The 15,216-nt window shown below is 40.3% G+C and overlaps 1 protein-coding gene across 1 annotated transcript; it reads left to right on the plus strand.

Moving 5' to 3' along the window:
- Positions 1 to 794: 794 nt before the first annotated feature.
- On the plus strand, positions 795 to 14,943 carry il17rel (interleukin 17 receptor E-like). Its single transcript, XM_085138515.1, has 18 exons — positions 795 to 919; positions 2,183 to 2,210; positions 5,288 to 5,437; positions 7,160 to 7,266; positions 8,557 to 8,671; positions 9,001 to 9,045; positions 9,438 to 9,577; positions 9,960 to 10,031; positions 10,132 to 10,186; positions 10,302 to 10,465; positions 11,177 to 11,221; positions 12,257 to 12,314; positions 12,499 to 12,644; positions 13,207 to 13,266; positions 13,356 to 13,413; positions 13,869 to 13,976; positions 14,395 to 14,451; positions 14,548 to 14,943. The coding sequence occupies exons 1-18, from the start codon at positions 818 to 820 to the stop codon at positions 14,667 to 14,669; spliced, it is 1,632 nt and encodes a 543-aa protein (XP_084994641.1). The 5' UTR covers positions 795 to 817; the 3' UTR covers positions 14,670 to 14,943.
- The last annotated feature ends 273 nt before the right edge of the window (positions 14,944 to 15,216 follow it).

Raw genomic sequence — 15,216 nt, forward strand, 5'->3', positions numbered from 1 at the left:
ACGCGAGTGGAGCTTCCAGTTCATTTTAATTCTGAGAACTGTGCCCAAATAAGGGAAAGCAACGCTGACCCAAGAGGAAGCCTATTTTATGCACCCAGGAGTGAAATGTGAGGAGTTATTATTACAAAACATAAATATAGTGAAAGTATTTAAGAGGTCAGATGTTAAGAACAAGCTCTTCCCATCGTCCTCGAACTGCTTTAAATTTTCTAATTTTAATACCCAGTCGGTAAAAGGGGACTGCTGCAACCACAGTAAAGGGGTTTCCTCTAGAAACTTCTTTTTTCCGAAATGCACAATAGGAATTGAAGAAATTATGCAAAAAAAGGGATGTGAAATTTTGCACCTTTCCAGTAAATCCTGTCACAGCATGTGGACTTTGGCGTGTGGGTGAGAGGATTGGTGACTGGGTTTCAGTACCATTTCCACAAAATTCCAGCTCACTATAGTATGACAGGTAAGTAGAAAGGTCCCAGAGAAGTTTTGTACAGTGAGGACATGGACTGTTTCAAAAAAATCACATCTTGGAAAGTGCTGCTGAAGAGGAAAAGCACTACTGGCTCTCACTCAGAGAGCCCCGCCTCCCACACAAAACAGCTGGAGCCCTTTAGTTCGCGCTACGTGTTGGATATCATCACATCCAGGACACGTCAAACCAGAGAGCCTCAACATTCAACTACATCAAGCCCACATCTGAGTTTATCACTTAGCCCCACCTGGAAAAGAAAAAAAAGGAAAAGATTAGAGAGTACAAGAAGAGGTACAGATTACAGGGACAGCAGAGAGAAGAAAACAGTGTCCACACCTGACCAGTAAAATGATCCTGTGGGTTGGCTTGCTCCTGGTCCACTGCTGCTTGTGTCTGACTGGAGCTGGAGGAGAAAGCCCAGGACTGGAGACATGTATGAGGTGCTCTCAGGTAAAAGGCTAAAATCACATGATCAGCTTATATTATTGTGTTCTATATTAACTTCTGATATTAGTCACTGCTGCTGATGAACTTGTGTAATAATACTTCTTAATATGCCAATTTGGCTGTTTTTAGTGAGTGAAAATAACAGAAATATACAGATGTTTATAATGAGTTCTGTACTCTTACAGCTGTGGTCATTACTGGGGCTGTGATCAAACGTAAATCTGATTTTTGATGATCCAATTCTAATCTCAAAGGCTCTTCAGTTCACATAGAATGAAAACACGTGACAGCCAGTTAATGACACTCTGATTCACCTACTGGGAGACAGTTTTACAAAGCTACATCCTGCAAAGCCTCTTCTGCTGAGCTTTTGTTAAAGGAGGTATATCTAATCATTTACTGGAGCCCAAGGAGGAAACAACTGCAAATGTATCTGGGTGGAGGGTGAATAGTCAACACAACATGTTTACTCTTTTTCAGTGACTTGAACTTTACAAGCTTCGTTTTCCTTCTTTCTCCTCCCTTGTCTTGCATGCGTACAGTTAAGATAAAGCTCTTTATCATTTGCAGGTTTCTACACGTGTAAGCGCTTAATAGTGTAACTCAGCGCCTCGCTGTAGCAAGAAAACAGTCGGTGACAGTCGGTTAAAATTCTGAAAGATGAATTCGAGATGTGTTTACAGTCAACACATCATCAGGTTCTGTGAGGTACCTCGCGGGTGGTAGATCGATGGAATTAAAAGATTTCATTTCTTAAAAAAAACAATCCAACAAAAAATTCTTGGAACTATTGTTGGTTACAAATCACATTCCCCACAACATAAAAATGACGGCACTGTTTATTCTGGCACGAGGATTTATGAAATATGTTTCATATACTTGACTGGTGAATAAACGAGGATGCATTAAAGACCACAGTGAATCACATTCCTTCATTGTTATTATTATTATTAGTAGTAGTAGTAGTAGTAGTATTGTTATATTAATCAAAGACAACTGTGTTACAGTGCTCCAGCTGTGGGGTTAAACACACACACACACACACACACACACACACATACACACATACACACACAGGCAGAGTCTTACCTGAAAGGAGCAATGAGGATGTAAAAACTCATTGTTGTCTGGGAATCCCCTGTCCTGCAGAGCTGCTACCTTTGTTCTGTTAAGAGTAACTTTATTGATGAAACTCCTACACAGAATTCACAGAAAAGAGCCTGTCATGAATCACTCTGTGTTTTCTCCTTTTCTTTCTTTTTGCAGGGACTTCACTGCAAGACCAAAGGAGGCTGTGAGTATAGACTTGTTGCCACTTTACACCAGCAGTCATGCATCCCCATTGGGTGTTTACTTGCACAATAACTCGGCTAATATTAGCCGACGAACAGGAAAAACTGATAAAAGCCTGCATTTGTTGCCTTTATATTTTACTGCAATGTTGCCAAAGCAACTGCATTCAGCATTTAACATAGAATTCAAGGCTGGGTTCAAAAGGTCTGCAAAACAACACAAAGACCATTACGTGCCTCTGAACTAACGTGAGAAACAGTAACCACATTCAAAGATCTTTAAATGAACCCCACCCATAGCATTAAAATGATTTTTTCCCTCCCTCACACGCTAAATAAGACCTGATAAAATCACGATAAGCTTGAGAAGCAGTGCACTGCTGCTATCTGTAATCTCTGCACAAAATACTGAGTGTAAGTGTAAAATGCTTAAAGAGAAATTCAGATGCTTTGTATAGCAGACGGCAAAGGTGGGAAAGCTGCTGTGGTTTGTTGTATTCCACTACAGATTACAGAATACATGCCCCAAAATGTATTTTGTAATTATTCCGTTACGATACTCAATGAGAGTAACGTATTCTGAATACTTTGGATTACTTAATATATTAACAAGCTTTTTACAACTACATAAATGTACTATTGCTGTGTTACTCGCCATACCAATACCGACCAGATTTTTAAATCTTAATATAAAATGAGTAACAGTAGGTGGACATTAGGTCAGGCTGCAGTTTTTGCAGAGATCTCGTATAGAAAACTATTCGCGCATATATAAAACAGGTCCACGGCTCCGAACCATAGTTAAGGGACCTCTGGCTAATACACAGTGTTGGGAAGGTTACTTTTAAAATGTATTCCATTACAGATTACAGAATACATGCCCCAAAAAGTATTCTGTAACGTATTCCGTTACGTTACTCAATGAGAGTAACATATTCTGAATACTTTGGATTACTTAATATATTATCATGCTGTTTACAACTACGTGAATGTACTATTGCTGTGATCTATTACTGTTACTGAAGGTCCGCGGCTCCGAACCGTAGTAAAGGGACCTCTGGCTAATACATCGGGTTCTGTGTCGGGCTCGTAGCCGAAAAATAGCTTTACTTTGTTGTCTGGGTCAACTTTGCTTGCGAGAGACAGAGAGAGGCGTTGAAAGGCTGCTCCAACGGAACTTGTTGTTTTTGGAGGAAAACACGAACACGGTGTACAGTCGAGTCTTAATAGCTTACTTACAACTGGGCTCGTCAGGCACTCTTCTTGGCTGCAGTGGTTATTATTATATTTACATGCTTCCAGCTCCCGTTTTTGCTCGATGACAGCTCGTACTTTTCCTTTTTCTCCCTCCCTCGCTCACAGACACATAACGTGTATGGCAGTCCATTCTCCCTGCAGCACGGACTACACTGCCTATGATGCTACATTCTTTAGAGCTATAGCATGTAGCATTCTGCCTGTTAGCTTAGCACAACAACAACAACAAGGCCTCTCTCACCCAGGAAACACGCAGAGAGAGAGTGTCACCCTGTAACCATGGCAACCGTAACGCTGCCACCTGGAACAACAGAACGTAGCTGTCAAACAAAACCCAAACAGGCCTGACCCGCGACAATATGAAACAGGGAAGTACCGCCGTGTAATCCATTTATTTCAACAAAGCAACTGTATTCTAAATACCACCTTTTTAAACGGTAACTATAACGGAATACAGTTACTCATATTTTGTATTTTAAATACGTAACGGCGGTACATGTATTCCGTTACTCCCCAACACTGCTAATACATCAGGTTCATGTTGGGCTCGTAGCCGAAAACTATCTTTACTTTGTTGTCTGGGTCATCTTTGCTAGCGAGAGACAGAGAGAGACGTTGAAAGGCTGCTTCAACGGAGGAAAACACGAACAGTGTTCAGCCGAGTCTTAATTATTTACTTACAACTGGACGGCCCTGCCCATTAGCCTACATTCTTTAGGGCTATGCCTGTAAGGATTGATATGTTTATTGATTAGCATTCAAATATCTCAGTGAAGACAGAACAAAGATTTACCACAAAGCAAGAAAGCATGAGACAAGGCTAATCAAAAGGTATTGGCTGAAGCATTTGCTTATTACGCCAACCCTTTTAACAAAAGATCTTTTAGCATGCAGCTCCTGTACACAGGGCTCGAAGCAAATAATAAAATTCAATTCAATTCAATTTCATTTATATAGCGCCAAATCACAACAAATGTCGCCTCAAGGCGCTTCATAGATACAGAGAGAAAAGCCCAACAATCATATGACCCCCTATGAGCAAGCACTTTGGCGACAGTGGGAAGGAAAAACTCCCTTTTAACAGGAAGAAACCTCCGGCAGAACCCGGCTCAGGGAGGGGCGGCCATCTGCTGCGACCGGTTGGGGTGAGAGAAGGCAAACAAAGCAAAAACAAAACAAACAAACAAACAAACAAGAAAAAACACCACCACCTTAGTAAGTAACTACATCAAAGCAAAAGAATCAAGAGGTTTTCTGTTTTTTGTTTTTGTTTTTTTTTTTTTGCTCTTTTCATTCTTGATATGTAACACTCTGCCTATTGCTTTCATATTACATAATTTTTTGAATAACATTAAAAAAAATAAACATTTCTTCATGTCATTATGCAGCCGCAAGTAGGTGTGTCACGGGACGCGAGACTGAGACACAGGCAGTAGACCGTCTTAATGCGTGTTTTCTTTGGGTTTCCGCCTGCGTGGAATTACCAAAAATAGAGAGGGGACAGTCTAACATATGAAACAGGAAAAGACCGCCGTGTAATCCATTTATTTCAAAAAAGTAACTGTATTCTAAATACCACCTTTTAAACGGTAACTGTAACAGAATACAGTGACTCATATTTTGTATCTTAAATACATAACGCCAGTACATGTATTCCGTTACTCCCCAACACTGGCTCTCCATAAGTAAGTAACAGCATACTTCAAAGATCCTTTTACCCACATTTGGTACACAAAATCCACACCCTCATTTTCCTCACAAATCCCACAGTGTAACTTTTTCGTTTTTTAAAAAATATTTCTCTGTCCCCGTTGCTGTGCAGATTCATTTCCACGTCCATGCGAGAACCCCGCCGAAAGTCTCAACACCTCCACCGTGTTCCACAACGTCAGCCTTTCCACGGTCATGAAATGTGAGAGGATGCAGAAGTGCTCGCTGCGGCTCGGAATCAAAGCAGTGGTGCAAATCGCTGGTGCGTAAGTGTGATGGCTTAAAATAGATGGTCCCATATCTGTTTGTATAAAATGCATGTGCTCAAAAATGGTAACAGTTTTTACAGTTCAAGCAAGGAATGAAAATCTGTTTGGGCGAACAGAGATTTGCTTTGGCACAGGGTCTAGTCTTTGACTTCTCTCAGTCTTATAGCAATGCGAAATTACTGAACCACTGTCTCAGTGTATCACCCTATTGGATTATTTAGTTTGGCCGCTTATTAAAAGCAGCTATTATAGTATTAAAATCCACTTACACTTGAGCTCCATGTTGCAGTGTTTAGTTTGGCACCAAATCATTTTCCATGCACGGTTTACCATCCAGGTTGCTTTTCCCACTTGTTCCTTCCTTTATGTCCCACCTCCCAAAGCCCCTGTTATCCACTTATGCTATTGTACTATTTTTAGACAGTTTTATGGATCTCTTACTTTCAAAAGATAATCTCACTTTCAATCAAAGTGACTAATGCTGGCATTTCAACTATAACATTTCATTGTCTCAGTGTATCACCCTGTGTGTGCACACTGTGCGTGGTCTTTTTCTGCGCTGGAGCACGATGCTTTGGCGCCAGAAGCAGTCAGCTAAAGTGGGTTTCCAAAGTGATTTATCTAAGTTCACATGTAAACATGCCCAGAAATCACATTACTCTAATCCCAGTACCGCTTTGATGCTTTTAGCGTACCTGCTTGTTTGATGTCTTGCGAGGAGTCAGTGGACGGCCGATGTCACACTGATCTCTACGTGTTCAGTGTGGTGTCTTTGTCAGCCACTCTTCTTCACTTAAAGCAGCCTACTTCCTGGTATGGGCTGTACATTTCGGATGTGACTTTGCTGTAAAAACACTACACCGGAATTTCTTTTGATACTTGGAAGCAATTGGGAGGATTCAGCATTGTTAATTAATGCTTTCAGAATAAAGCCAAAGTGTTTGTTAAACCACAAAATCTTCTTTCTGTTTTCACAGAAGACATAGGTGTGGTGAATCAGTATAGCTTAAGGGAAACTTTGATAAAGAGGTGCTGAGTGACTGAAGTTAACGCATGTAATTAATTAAGTTATACATAGAAGAACTTTTTAGTTTTCTTTGGAGGACAATCATTAACTAAACAGAGCCCATGCCTCTGTCCTAACACACTCAACAGATACATGGCACATGATATTGTTTAATTTCCGCCATCTGACCAAGTTCATTATTCAGTTGTTTTCTTTTCTCCTTATTCAAAACATCCTTAACAAGGAAGCGCCAAATGGAACTCTTAGGGTGTAGTCAACTCAACCTGAAAACTAATGATGTTAGAAATGATAATCACAGGTGACACACCTTAAAGGCATTTGCTGAAGGAAGTCACATTTTATAAAATGCAACAAGCTTCCATGAAAAAACTTCTGCTTTTGCATGGTAAACATGCCAATTGACACTTCATGTTCCTGATAATGCTGACAACCCATACAATCTGATAAGGTTTACACAGGAAGACACACTGTCAGACACATCCATCCATGTGCACTTGGAATTGAGGAAACCCTTTGCTCAGAAAAAAAAAAGTACCTAAATAACTTCTTCCTGTATGGCACCTAAAACAGTGCCAACCTGCACCAAAATACCCAGTTAACCATTTAAAAACCTTTTGAATGGCCAACTGGCTGGTGCTGGTTACTGCTACAGCGACTTCAAAACATCTTCTGGTTTATGTTTCCACAGACTCCATCCACGGCGTGTCCTTTTGTATCACAACCACAGGGATGATGACGAGGTACAGAACCTTTAGCTTCACAAGGGCATCAAGAGAAAGGATGTCTGGACTGCAGGTAAAATCCCTAGCACAACTGGCATCGCTGGGTGTTTGTGGGACATTAATCAATCCAGAGTGTTATGCTAGAGTAGCTTTTCTGTTAAATGTGCTGTGTGTAGCACTCAAATGTTGCCAACCCAGTAGTGCCTTCCTGCCCTCTTTTGTCTTTCCCTTCCCGCAAATCGGGGAGTTTGCTGATGAGGCAACTCTCGATGTCCTTCAGGTTCCTCTCATCTTGCAGTCAGGAAAAATACATGACCTTTTTCCACACATCTGGGAGATCCCATTTGCTCTTAAAGGTCACTGGAAAACTGACTCATATGCCATTGTAACCTTCACAAAGGTTACGGAGCTTAAAAGTTTTCCCCAGCTGATGCCCACGATGGTGGAATCGGTGTGTCACATAAACTGTATTTAAAAGATTCCAGATCAGATATGTCTGTGAAGGTTCTCAGTCATCCAGGTCATCGTAGTCAAAGGAGCTTGCAAAGAAGAGCGTCTGGACTTCTTTAAGTTACTTGAAGACGTTTCACCTCTCATCCGAGAGGCTTCTTCAGTTCTAAGGTCAAATGGTGGAGAGTCCCAGATATAAACCTGGTGGGAGTGTCCCCCCCCAGAGGGACAAAAGAACCCCCTGATGATCCTCTAATGGCTTGGCTCAGGCGATTAGAGGATCATCAGGGGGTCCTTTTGTCCCTCTGGGGGAGGACACTCCCACCAGGTTTATATCTGGGACTCTCCACCATTTGACCTTAGAACTGAAGAAGCCTCTCGGATGAGAGGTGAAACGTCTTCAAGTAACTTAAAGAAGTCCAGACGCTCTTCTTTGCAAGCTCCTTTGATTCCAGATCAGAGTAAAACCTGCATTCTTTCTAGCGGCCCACAGGTGGGTGAGGTTGCAAAAAAAGGAGTAAAGAAGTAGAAAGAAAACCAACCCTCAACTCCAGTGATCATCGAGCATAATGTTTTGCGACATACCAAAATTTTGATTGCTGCCGGGTTTGTGGCGTGTCCTCTTTTCGCGTTTAGAGCCACACCCCACTTTGTAAATGATTTTGTAAAATGAAAACAGTGACAGAGGAAATAAACAGTTCAACGTGGTTAGCATCACCGTGCCTATGAATATTTCCATAATCTAGCTGGCGTCTTCAGGTCTCTCAGGAAGACACAACAGTGGTCCGGCCAGGCTAACTGCCTTTCCAACTGCTTTTGAAAAGGATTGGGTCATTTCAGCATATTTCTATACGGCGCAGCGTTTAACAGACATGTGACAGCTTGTGTGCTTTTACCTGCCTCTTTCCTGCAGGTTGAAATTGAGAACAACTGCACTGAAGTTTCTCCAAACCAACAAGTGCAAGTAACAGTGACAACAGTCCCAAGTTACTGTGGAATGACCTGGACCAGCACCTATCATACTCCAGGTAGGATTACATGCACTTTGTCCATGTGTTTGCATAATTATGCAAACACAGACTCAAGGGCATATGACTGTAACCATGGGTAACTAATAAACAGTGTTACACAACCAGCCCTGCCAAGTATTTCCTTGTAACTGGTAGAAAAAAAACACAGGAAACCTCGTAGTGTGTTCCACTGCTCTGTAATTTTGAATGTCAGTGATTCAAAGAGTGTAAATATCTTAAGTGAGTACTGTGTAAAAACTACTCCCACATGCGTGATGACACGTGAATGACAGGAATTTATTTATGCATGAGTTGCTTCTTTTTAAGTGCTTCACTTTTCTCAACAGGATGCAGTCATGAAGATTTTAGAAGACATGTTCCGGAGTGCATCAGTAAGTGTAAATATGCTCGGGATCTGCTTTCTCCTTACATGTTTTAGTTAATGCAGTGGAGTGAAATAAAATATCAAATATGCAGCATATATGCATTTTTAGGGCTTGTCCTCTTCTCCTCACCCCAAACCGGTTGCCCTTCTCTGAGCTTAGTTCTTCTGGAGATTTCTTCCTGTTAAAAGGGAGATTTTCCTTCCTGCTGTTGCCTCATAGAAGGTTGTTTGATTGCTGGGGTCTTTACCTTACATTACAAAGCATTTTGAGGTGAATGCTGTTGTGATATGTATATAAATATATATGTAATATCTATATAAATAAAATGTAACTGAATTATTCAACTGGACCTTTTAATTTTTCGTTTTAATTGTCTGACTGTTTCACGTCTCTTTCAGCTGGCAGGCTGTCGTACAAAGTAAACCCAGACAAGAAGGAGCTGAGCGTAAATGTTTCAGACATGCTTAACGATCACAACTACCACCTCCGACTCTGCCGAAAGGATTTCATCTGCTCTGGCACAGGGGCTTATACGCTGGTGAGAATCTTATTGGAATAAGTGCAATTATTTGTGTTCTTCAATAATATGAATATATATAAAGTGAGATCTATGAGAGATGGGGTAATGTTCCATTATGTAACAGTTCAAGAAAAGCGTAGCAGGTCTAAGCCACACTTGTGGACTTTCCTCCCCAAGTGAGTCATTGGGTTATTCCCTGTGTGATTCTAAATTTAAATGTACTCACTCAATAAATTGCTTAACAATCATATAACTGACAATCAGGACAGCGCAATATACCCTGAACAAAGGGACAGTAAGGATCAAAAGTCAAAATGTGCACAGTGAACACAAGAACCATCATTAACTGCTACCCAGACAGTCATTCCACAAATAATCAATAGCTGTTCTCATTTTCTAGATAAAGAAGGAGCAACCCATAAAGAGTGCCACCTTCCAATACTCTCGACCTTTGCCCTGCCTCTGCATTGAGGTAATGCTATGACTCACACTCCCGGTCTTTAATCACGGTTTCAGTTTCTGCCATAAATTCCACGAAAGACCTTCAATAATCACTGATAAATTCATCACAGGGCTGGTCAGCGGTGATGGACGCCCCAAGAGTCCAGGTCTGCCCATTCAAAGACCGTGAGTCCCATTGTTCATTCAAACAGATGAGAAAATTGCAAATGTGTGCTGTAGCATTTGAAAGCTGACAGTGCATCATAAGCATCCAAAATCCTATGACTTCATTCGCCTGCAGGTGTTGAGGAACTGTGGTTTGGAATCACCTTTGATCCACTGGAGGAGACTCTGTTATGGGAGCCTGCTTGCCCAGTTACAGCTACGGCTGCATTGTGTCAGATGAGAGATGATGGCATCTGTGTGGATTTGCCACACTCCTCCCAGAATGTTACCAGAGAAAAGGTACACACCTTTCGGATATTTATAAAGGGAGCTTTCTTAAGCTTGGTTATCCTTACAAATCGCTTAAGTGTAATTAAGCCGATGCACTTGTTAGGCAACATTGCACATGAGCACACACATACAAGCCAGAACTCTCACTCAGTCTACGGAGAGGCTTAAGAGAGGTTTGAACAACCTAAAAGTCAGGTGCCTGGTCGTATCTGAGAGATGAGTCACAGAAAATGCAGAAAAAATGCGGACGCGTCAGCCTGAAGTGGAAAATCATGACTGATCTGATTTCAGATGTAGCTTGTAGTTGCAGTTGTAACCTCTTTAAAAGGTGGAAGCCTCAAACGATCACATAAAAGTACTCACTATTTAAGGTGTCATCACATGAACACTATAGCTAGGAGCTCTTGAAACCAAGAGCATGCGTTCATTCCAGACTTTCCTAACACAACATAAATGTTGAGTTGTGTTTCTTGTTTATGTAAGTCAAACCAGACCTACATGAGAATGAAGGGAAACCCCAAAGGAGTCCTTATTTTGACACTAGACATTTAGGCTGAAGGGATACTTGGGAAGACTTGCTTCACTTGAAAGACAAATATAGCTCTCTGAATCTAAACACAATATGAGTCACCCAGGCTAATTAGTGATTAGGTCATCACTTGTGTAACTGCAATTCTTTATTGTGATTCATTCACAAATACTTCTTTAATGCTTTTTCAGATAGCATTCTCTAAGGTGGATCCCCATGATCGACTGTGCGTCAAGGTAACAATCTTTCTTTCGCTCTTTTCATTCCACAAAGTTCACTAGGACATGTCAACTTGATACGCTAGCAACAGTGAAACAAACAAAACCGTTTTTTTTGGCTTTCTGTATTTGATTACAAAATGACCTTTGCACCACGTTAGCATAATGCAACTCAAATATCAGAACTGACCTGACAGTTCAGATGACTGAGATCATCTTTGTATAGTGTGACATCTTTAAAAATGCTAAGATTGAGAAGATATATTTAATTTCTTGGTCAGTATGTGACATTACTGCTGTAAGTTGGCTTATTAAGCTAGCTGACTCATTATGGAAAAACTCTATGGCTATCCTAATAGCTTTAATAGTTTTAATTTCATCAGGATTTTACCAAGTTCTTTCTTGTCACTTGGAAGTCATCTTGAAATGCGTAGTTATTTTGAGCCATTACCTAAACTAACGTATATTCTGATGGTCTACTTAAAGACTGCACGTATAGAATTAACCAAATAGGCTTAAAAAGCTGGATAATGATACCATGATATCATCGTTTACTCTTCTGATGCCATGAGTTTGTCATTTTTAAAAAACAAAACCAATATGCCCACTGACATTCTCCAGCTCAGAAAGCTAACGACAATCCAGGTCGCAAACACTCAGACAAGGAGGCCCTAATTATCCCCTTCATTACAAAAGCAGGAAACTGCCTACAAGAAGCAATGCTGCTGGGTTGCAATTCTTACGCATGCAAGTTTTTGCATTTGCACTAACTCAGTAATAAACAATGTGTATTTATTTAATACTAGAGTTCTTGTTAATATTATATCAGCTTCCTGTTATTGAGCCAATATCAGGAAGTTGTGATGAAATCTGCATTTCAGAAGTGAGAGTTGAGTCCTAAACGCAAAGCAGAAGTATCATTATTAGACTGTTAAACTACTTTCTATGGGTGTGCAACAATGATTTTAGTAAGCTCTCTTAAAACTAAGAGTAATGTGTTTGATACAACAGCTCGATGAAGAACGTTCAAAAATGTTATTCTGTCTTCATCAGTTTACTGCAGGCTCTCAGTCCTGGACCAGGTGCCCCTTTGCTGATGGGAGACTCCAAGGTGTGACTTATTACTTTCTTCAAATTTTTGCTAATTACATCATGAGTGTTTTTTGCGATGCTCTGATGGCCTATGGCAATGTATTGACCCTACTGTGTTCACATGTTCTATAATGGATGTCTGTAATGATGATAATAATCTTTATGCGTGGCGGTGCTGTATGATTATATCTTTAAAAATTCAGCATGGGAGTTGGTTACAACAAGAACAGAGGGGCGCGAAGAAGTGAAGATGCTGTCACAGATCTCTGCAAACTTTTCTGTGGAGTTGTGCGTGAAGTCCGAAGGATCCCCTGAGTGTCAGACCATTGAAACACACAACGTGCAGGTGGTAGGTGCAACACATTCCCAGCGCAGACGGCACTTTTTAAAAAAAATAGAAACATATCTTGTTGCAGATTTCTTTGACAGAGTTCTAGCTCATCATTAGATCTGATAAGTCTAAGTAAGAGTGGCAGAACAAATGTCTGTTCACTGCCTGCATGCAATAACCTTTTGCCCTAAAACGTCCAATGTGTGCGTTTTCTTTTGAAGCAGCATGCCACAGCATGCTTACACAGATTGTGTTCCAACTTTTTGTCATACATGATCCCTGTTTATTGCATGTTGCCTTTTTCGTTGCTAGGAAACTTCACCTTTTTTTTAAAAGTGTCGTGACTTTTAAAAGTTATTTGCTATCAACAGAACAAAAAAGGTAGTAATTACATCTTTTACAATATGCTTTCCAGCAATCAAAAGGGATCTGTCAACAGATTAGCAAGACCTAGTGTGCAACAACATATCTTTCTCCTGAACACATCATGGCACATCAAAGAAACAGGAAAAAACAGAAACCATGACAACTTCTATATCGCCAGCAGGAAAAATTTCCTATCTTTTGTCTTTTTTCTCAGGAGAAACAAAAAGCTGTTGGTTTAAACCTGAAAGGGGCGTCCTGCAACTCATGTCTTCAGGTATGTTTGTGTAGTAGATCCTTTGACTTCTTTGCACTTTTTATTTAAAAAAAGACTGTTGCTTTAATATATCCTTTTTATTTGCACAGGTAAAAAGGCTTGATGTGGAGTATGCTGCCACAGTCATCCACTGTCTGAAGCTGTGCAGTAAGTATGATTTCTGCTAGAGCTGCTTCCCATTAAAATACTTTCTGCTCTTCATTTCTGCTTCAGTCCTGTGTAGTCTAACCAAACTTTCCCTTTACTATTTTTCTCATAAAATTTTGCAAACCTTAGGCGATGCACCTTTTGAAATGTAAATGGTTTCCAGTACAGTAACAGAACTTGCGTTTATTGCCATGGGAATTCTGAGATGGGATAATTGCAAATGCATGTGCATCTGAAGTTTGGTATCTTGGCATCATTTTGAAAGATAAAAGGATGCTTTGTTGTGCGTGCAATGCTTAATGATACTATTATGTTCAAGAGGAAAGGTTCTGTGGAAAATAAGAAGTACCAGTTTTTCCTTTACACATAATTGGGGATTCAGTTGTTTGAGAAAGTGCAGAGCGCAAGATGCAAACCGGATGGATCATCTAACAAACTGTCAATTTTCTTTGCAGGTGACTCATCACCTCTTCGTTCAGACTTGACCTGGGTATTTGTGCTGACTGGTGTTTGCCTCTTTGGAGTAATATGTGTCACTCTGGTGCTTCATGTCCTATTAACAGGTAGGTTGAAAAGTTATTTGGCTAGGTGTCAGGCTACCATTTTATTTTATTTGGGGACATACTGTGATGTAGGCCCTTGTCCAGTGCCTGCCCATCAAACTCAAAGATTTTGCAGCGTGCTCTGGTATGTGCAGGCTTCGTGTTTGACTCTTTGCAGGGGAGTAAATGCTGAGTTTGCCTCAGTAAACTAGGCTGGTTAATAATGTCCTACTGTTAACACTCATTTTTAGCTTTTCCTTTCCATCTTAGATGTTTGATTATTCAAATTTGGCTTCCTCTCTTTATGGATGGATAGACAGTAGTATCAAATTGCAAGTACCATCAGACTATCGGAGGCCATTTGAATGAAAAGCAGCCACGGAATTTGTCATTTTATTGATTTGCTTCCTCTTCACATTTCCCCCGTCTTCTATTTTAGTGCATCAGAGAAGGAAGCAGAAGATAACCGGAGTCCGTAACGGTGAAAAGCAAATAGGTAAGATTATGGCTTCATTTGTTTAACCCATACCATACAGATTTTCTTTTCTTTTACCCGTGCACATATCTTATCATAGTTCCTGTTTTGTTGCAGATCCCCCTCCCACCTGTCTGGTGTCTGTGTTACAAACTCAGCCGGTTGTCCACGGTGGGGTCTTCATACCTGATTCACCGCAGTGCGGAAACAACGAGAAGGCCAACTTACTCTCTGAATGACCAAAGCGTGAGGCATAAAGATGTTACAAAAGCAACTAAGTTCTCTGTTGAATTCAGTATATATTGTAGGCACTGACATTTCAAACGGTATGTAGCTTTCTGCAGAGGTGCTGGTTTGTATGCTTGTTCTAGTTACTGGCTAATGTATTTTGTGTGGTTGTGTTTGTTTGGGAGAAAGTTGTTTTAAAGGTAGAATTTCATTTAATCTTGCAGCTACAAAGGTTTTGTTTCAAAATGTATATTTTCAATAAAAAAGGCAAAATACAAAACAAAATGCTGTTTTAATTATTGTTTAAATCCACCATTATTATATTATTTAACCCTATTTTTTTTAACTAACTCCTCACAACATTGTTTTTGCTTTTACAAAGTCAAATCTAATATAATCGCAATACATTTGAATTAAAACACTTGCAGTTATTAACACCGACTTCACCTCAACACCAAAAGCTTACAAGCCTTATACTTTATTTTGCTGCTCCATATCTATTTGTGTCCTTACAGTTTTATAAACACTTTGCTCTTTATGTTCAGCAGCTTGTTTCCC

This window comes from Neolamprologus multifasciatus, chromosome 17, assembly GCF_963576455.1.
Source record: "Neolamprologus multifasciatus chromosome 17, fNeoMul1.2, whole genome shotgun sequence".
In the NCBI taxonomy this organism is placed as follows: Eukaryota; Metazoa; Chordata; class Actinopteri; order Cichliformes; family Cichlidae; genus Neolamprologus; species Neolamprologus multifasciatus.

Bases quoted from the DNA above. Each gene is read 5' to 3' on its own strand.
- il17rel (XM_085138515.1), top strand. From the start codon at position 818: ATGATCCTGTGGGTTGGCTTGCTCCTGGTCCACTGCTGCTTGTGTCTG. The intron at 9,046-9,437 runs GTAAGTGTAAAT...CGTCTCTTTCAG, and splicing joins ACATGTTCCGGAGTGCATCA to CTGGCAGGCTGTCGTACAAA. The intron at 14,452-14,547 runs GTAAGATTATGG...GTTTTGTTGCAG, and splicing joins TAACGGTGAAAAGCAAATAG to ATCCCCCTCCCACCTGTCTG.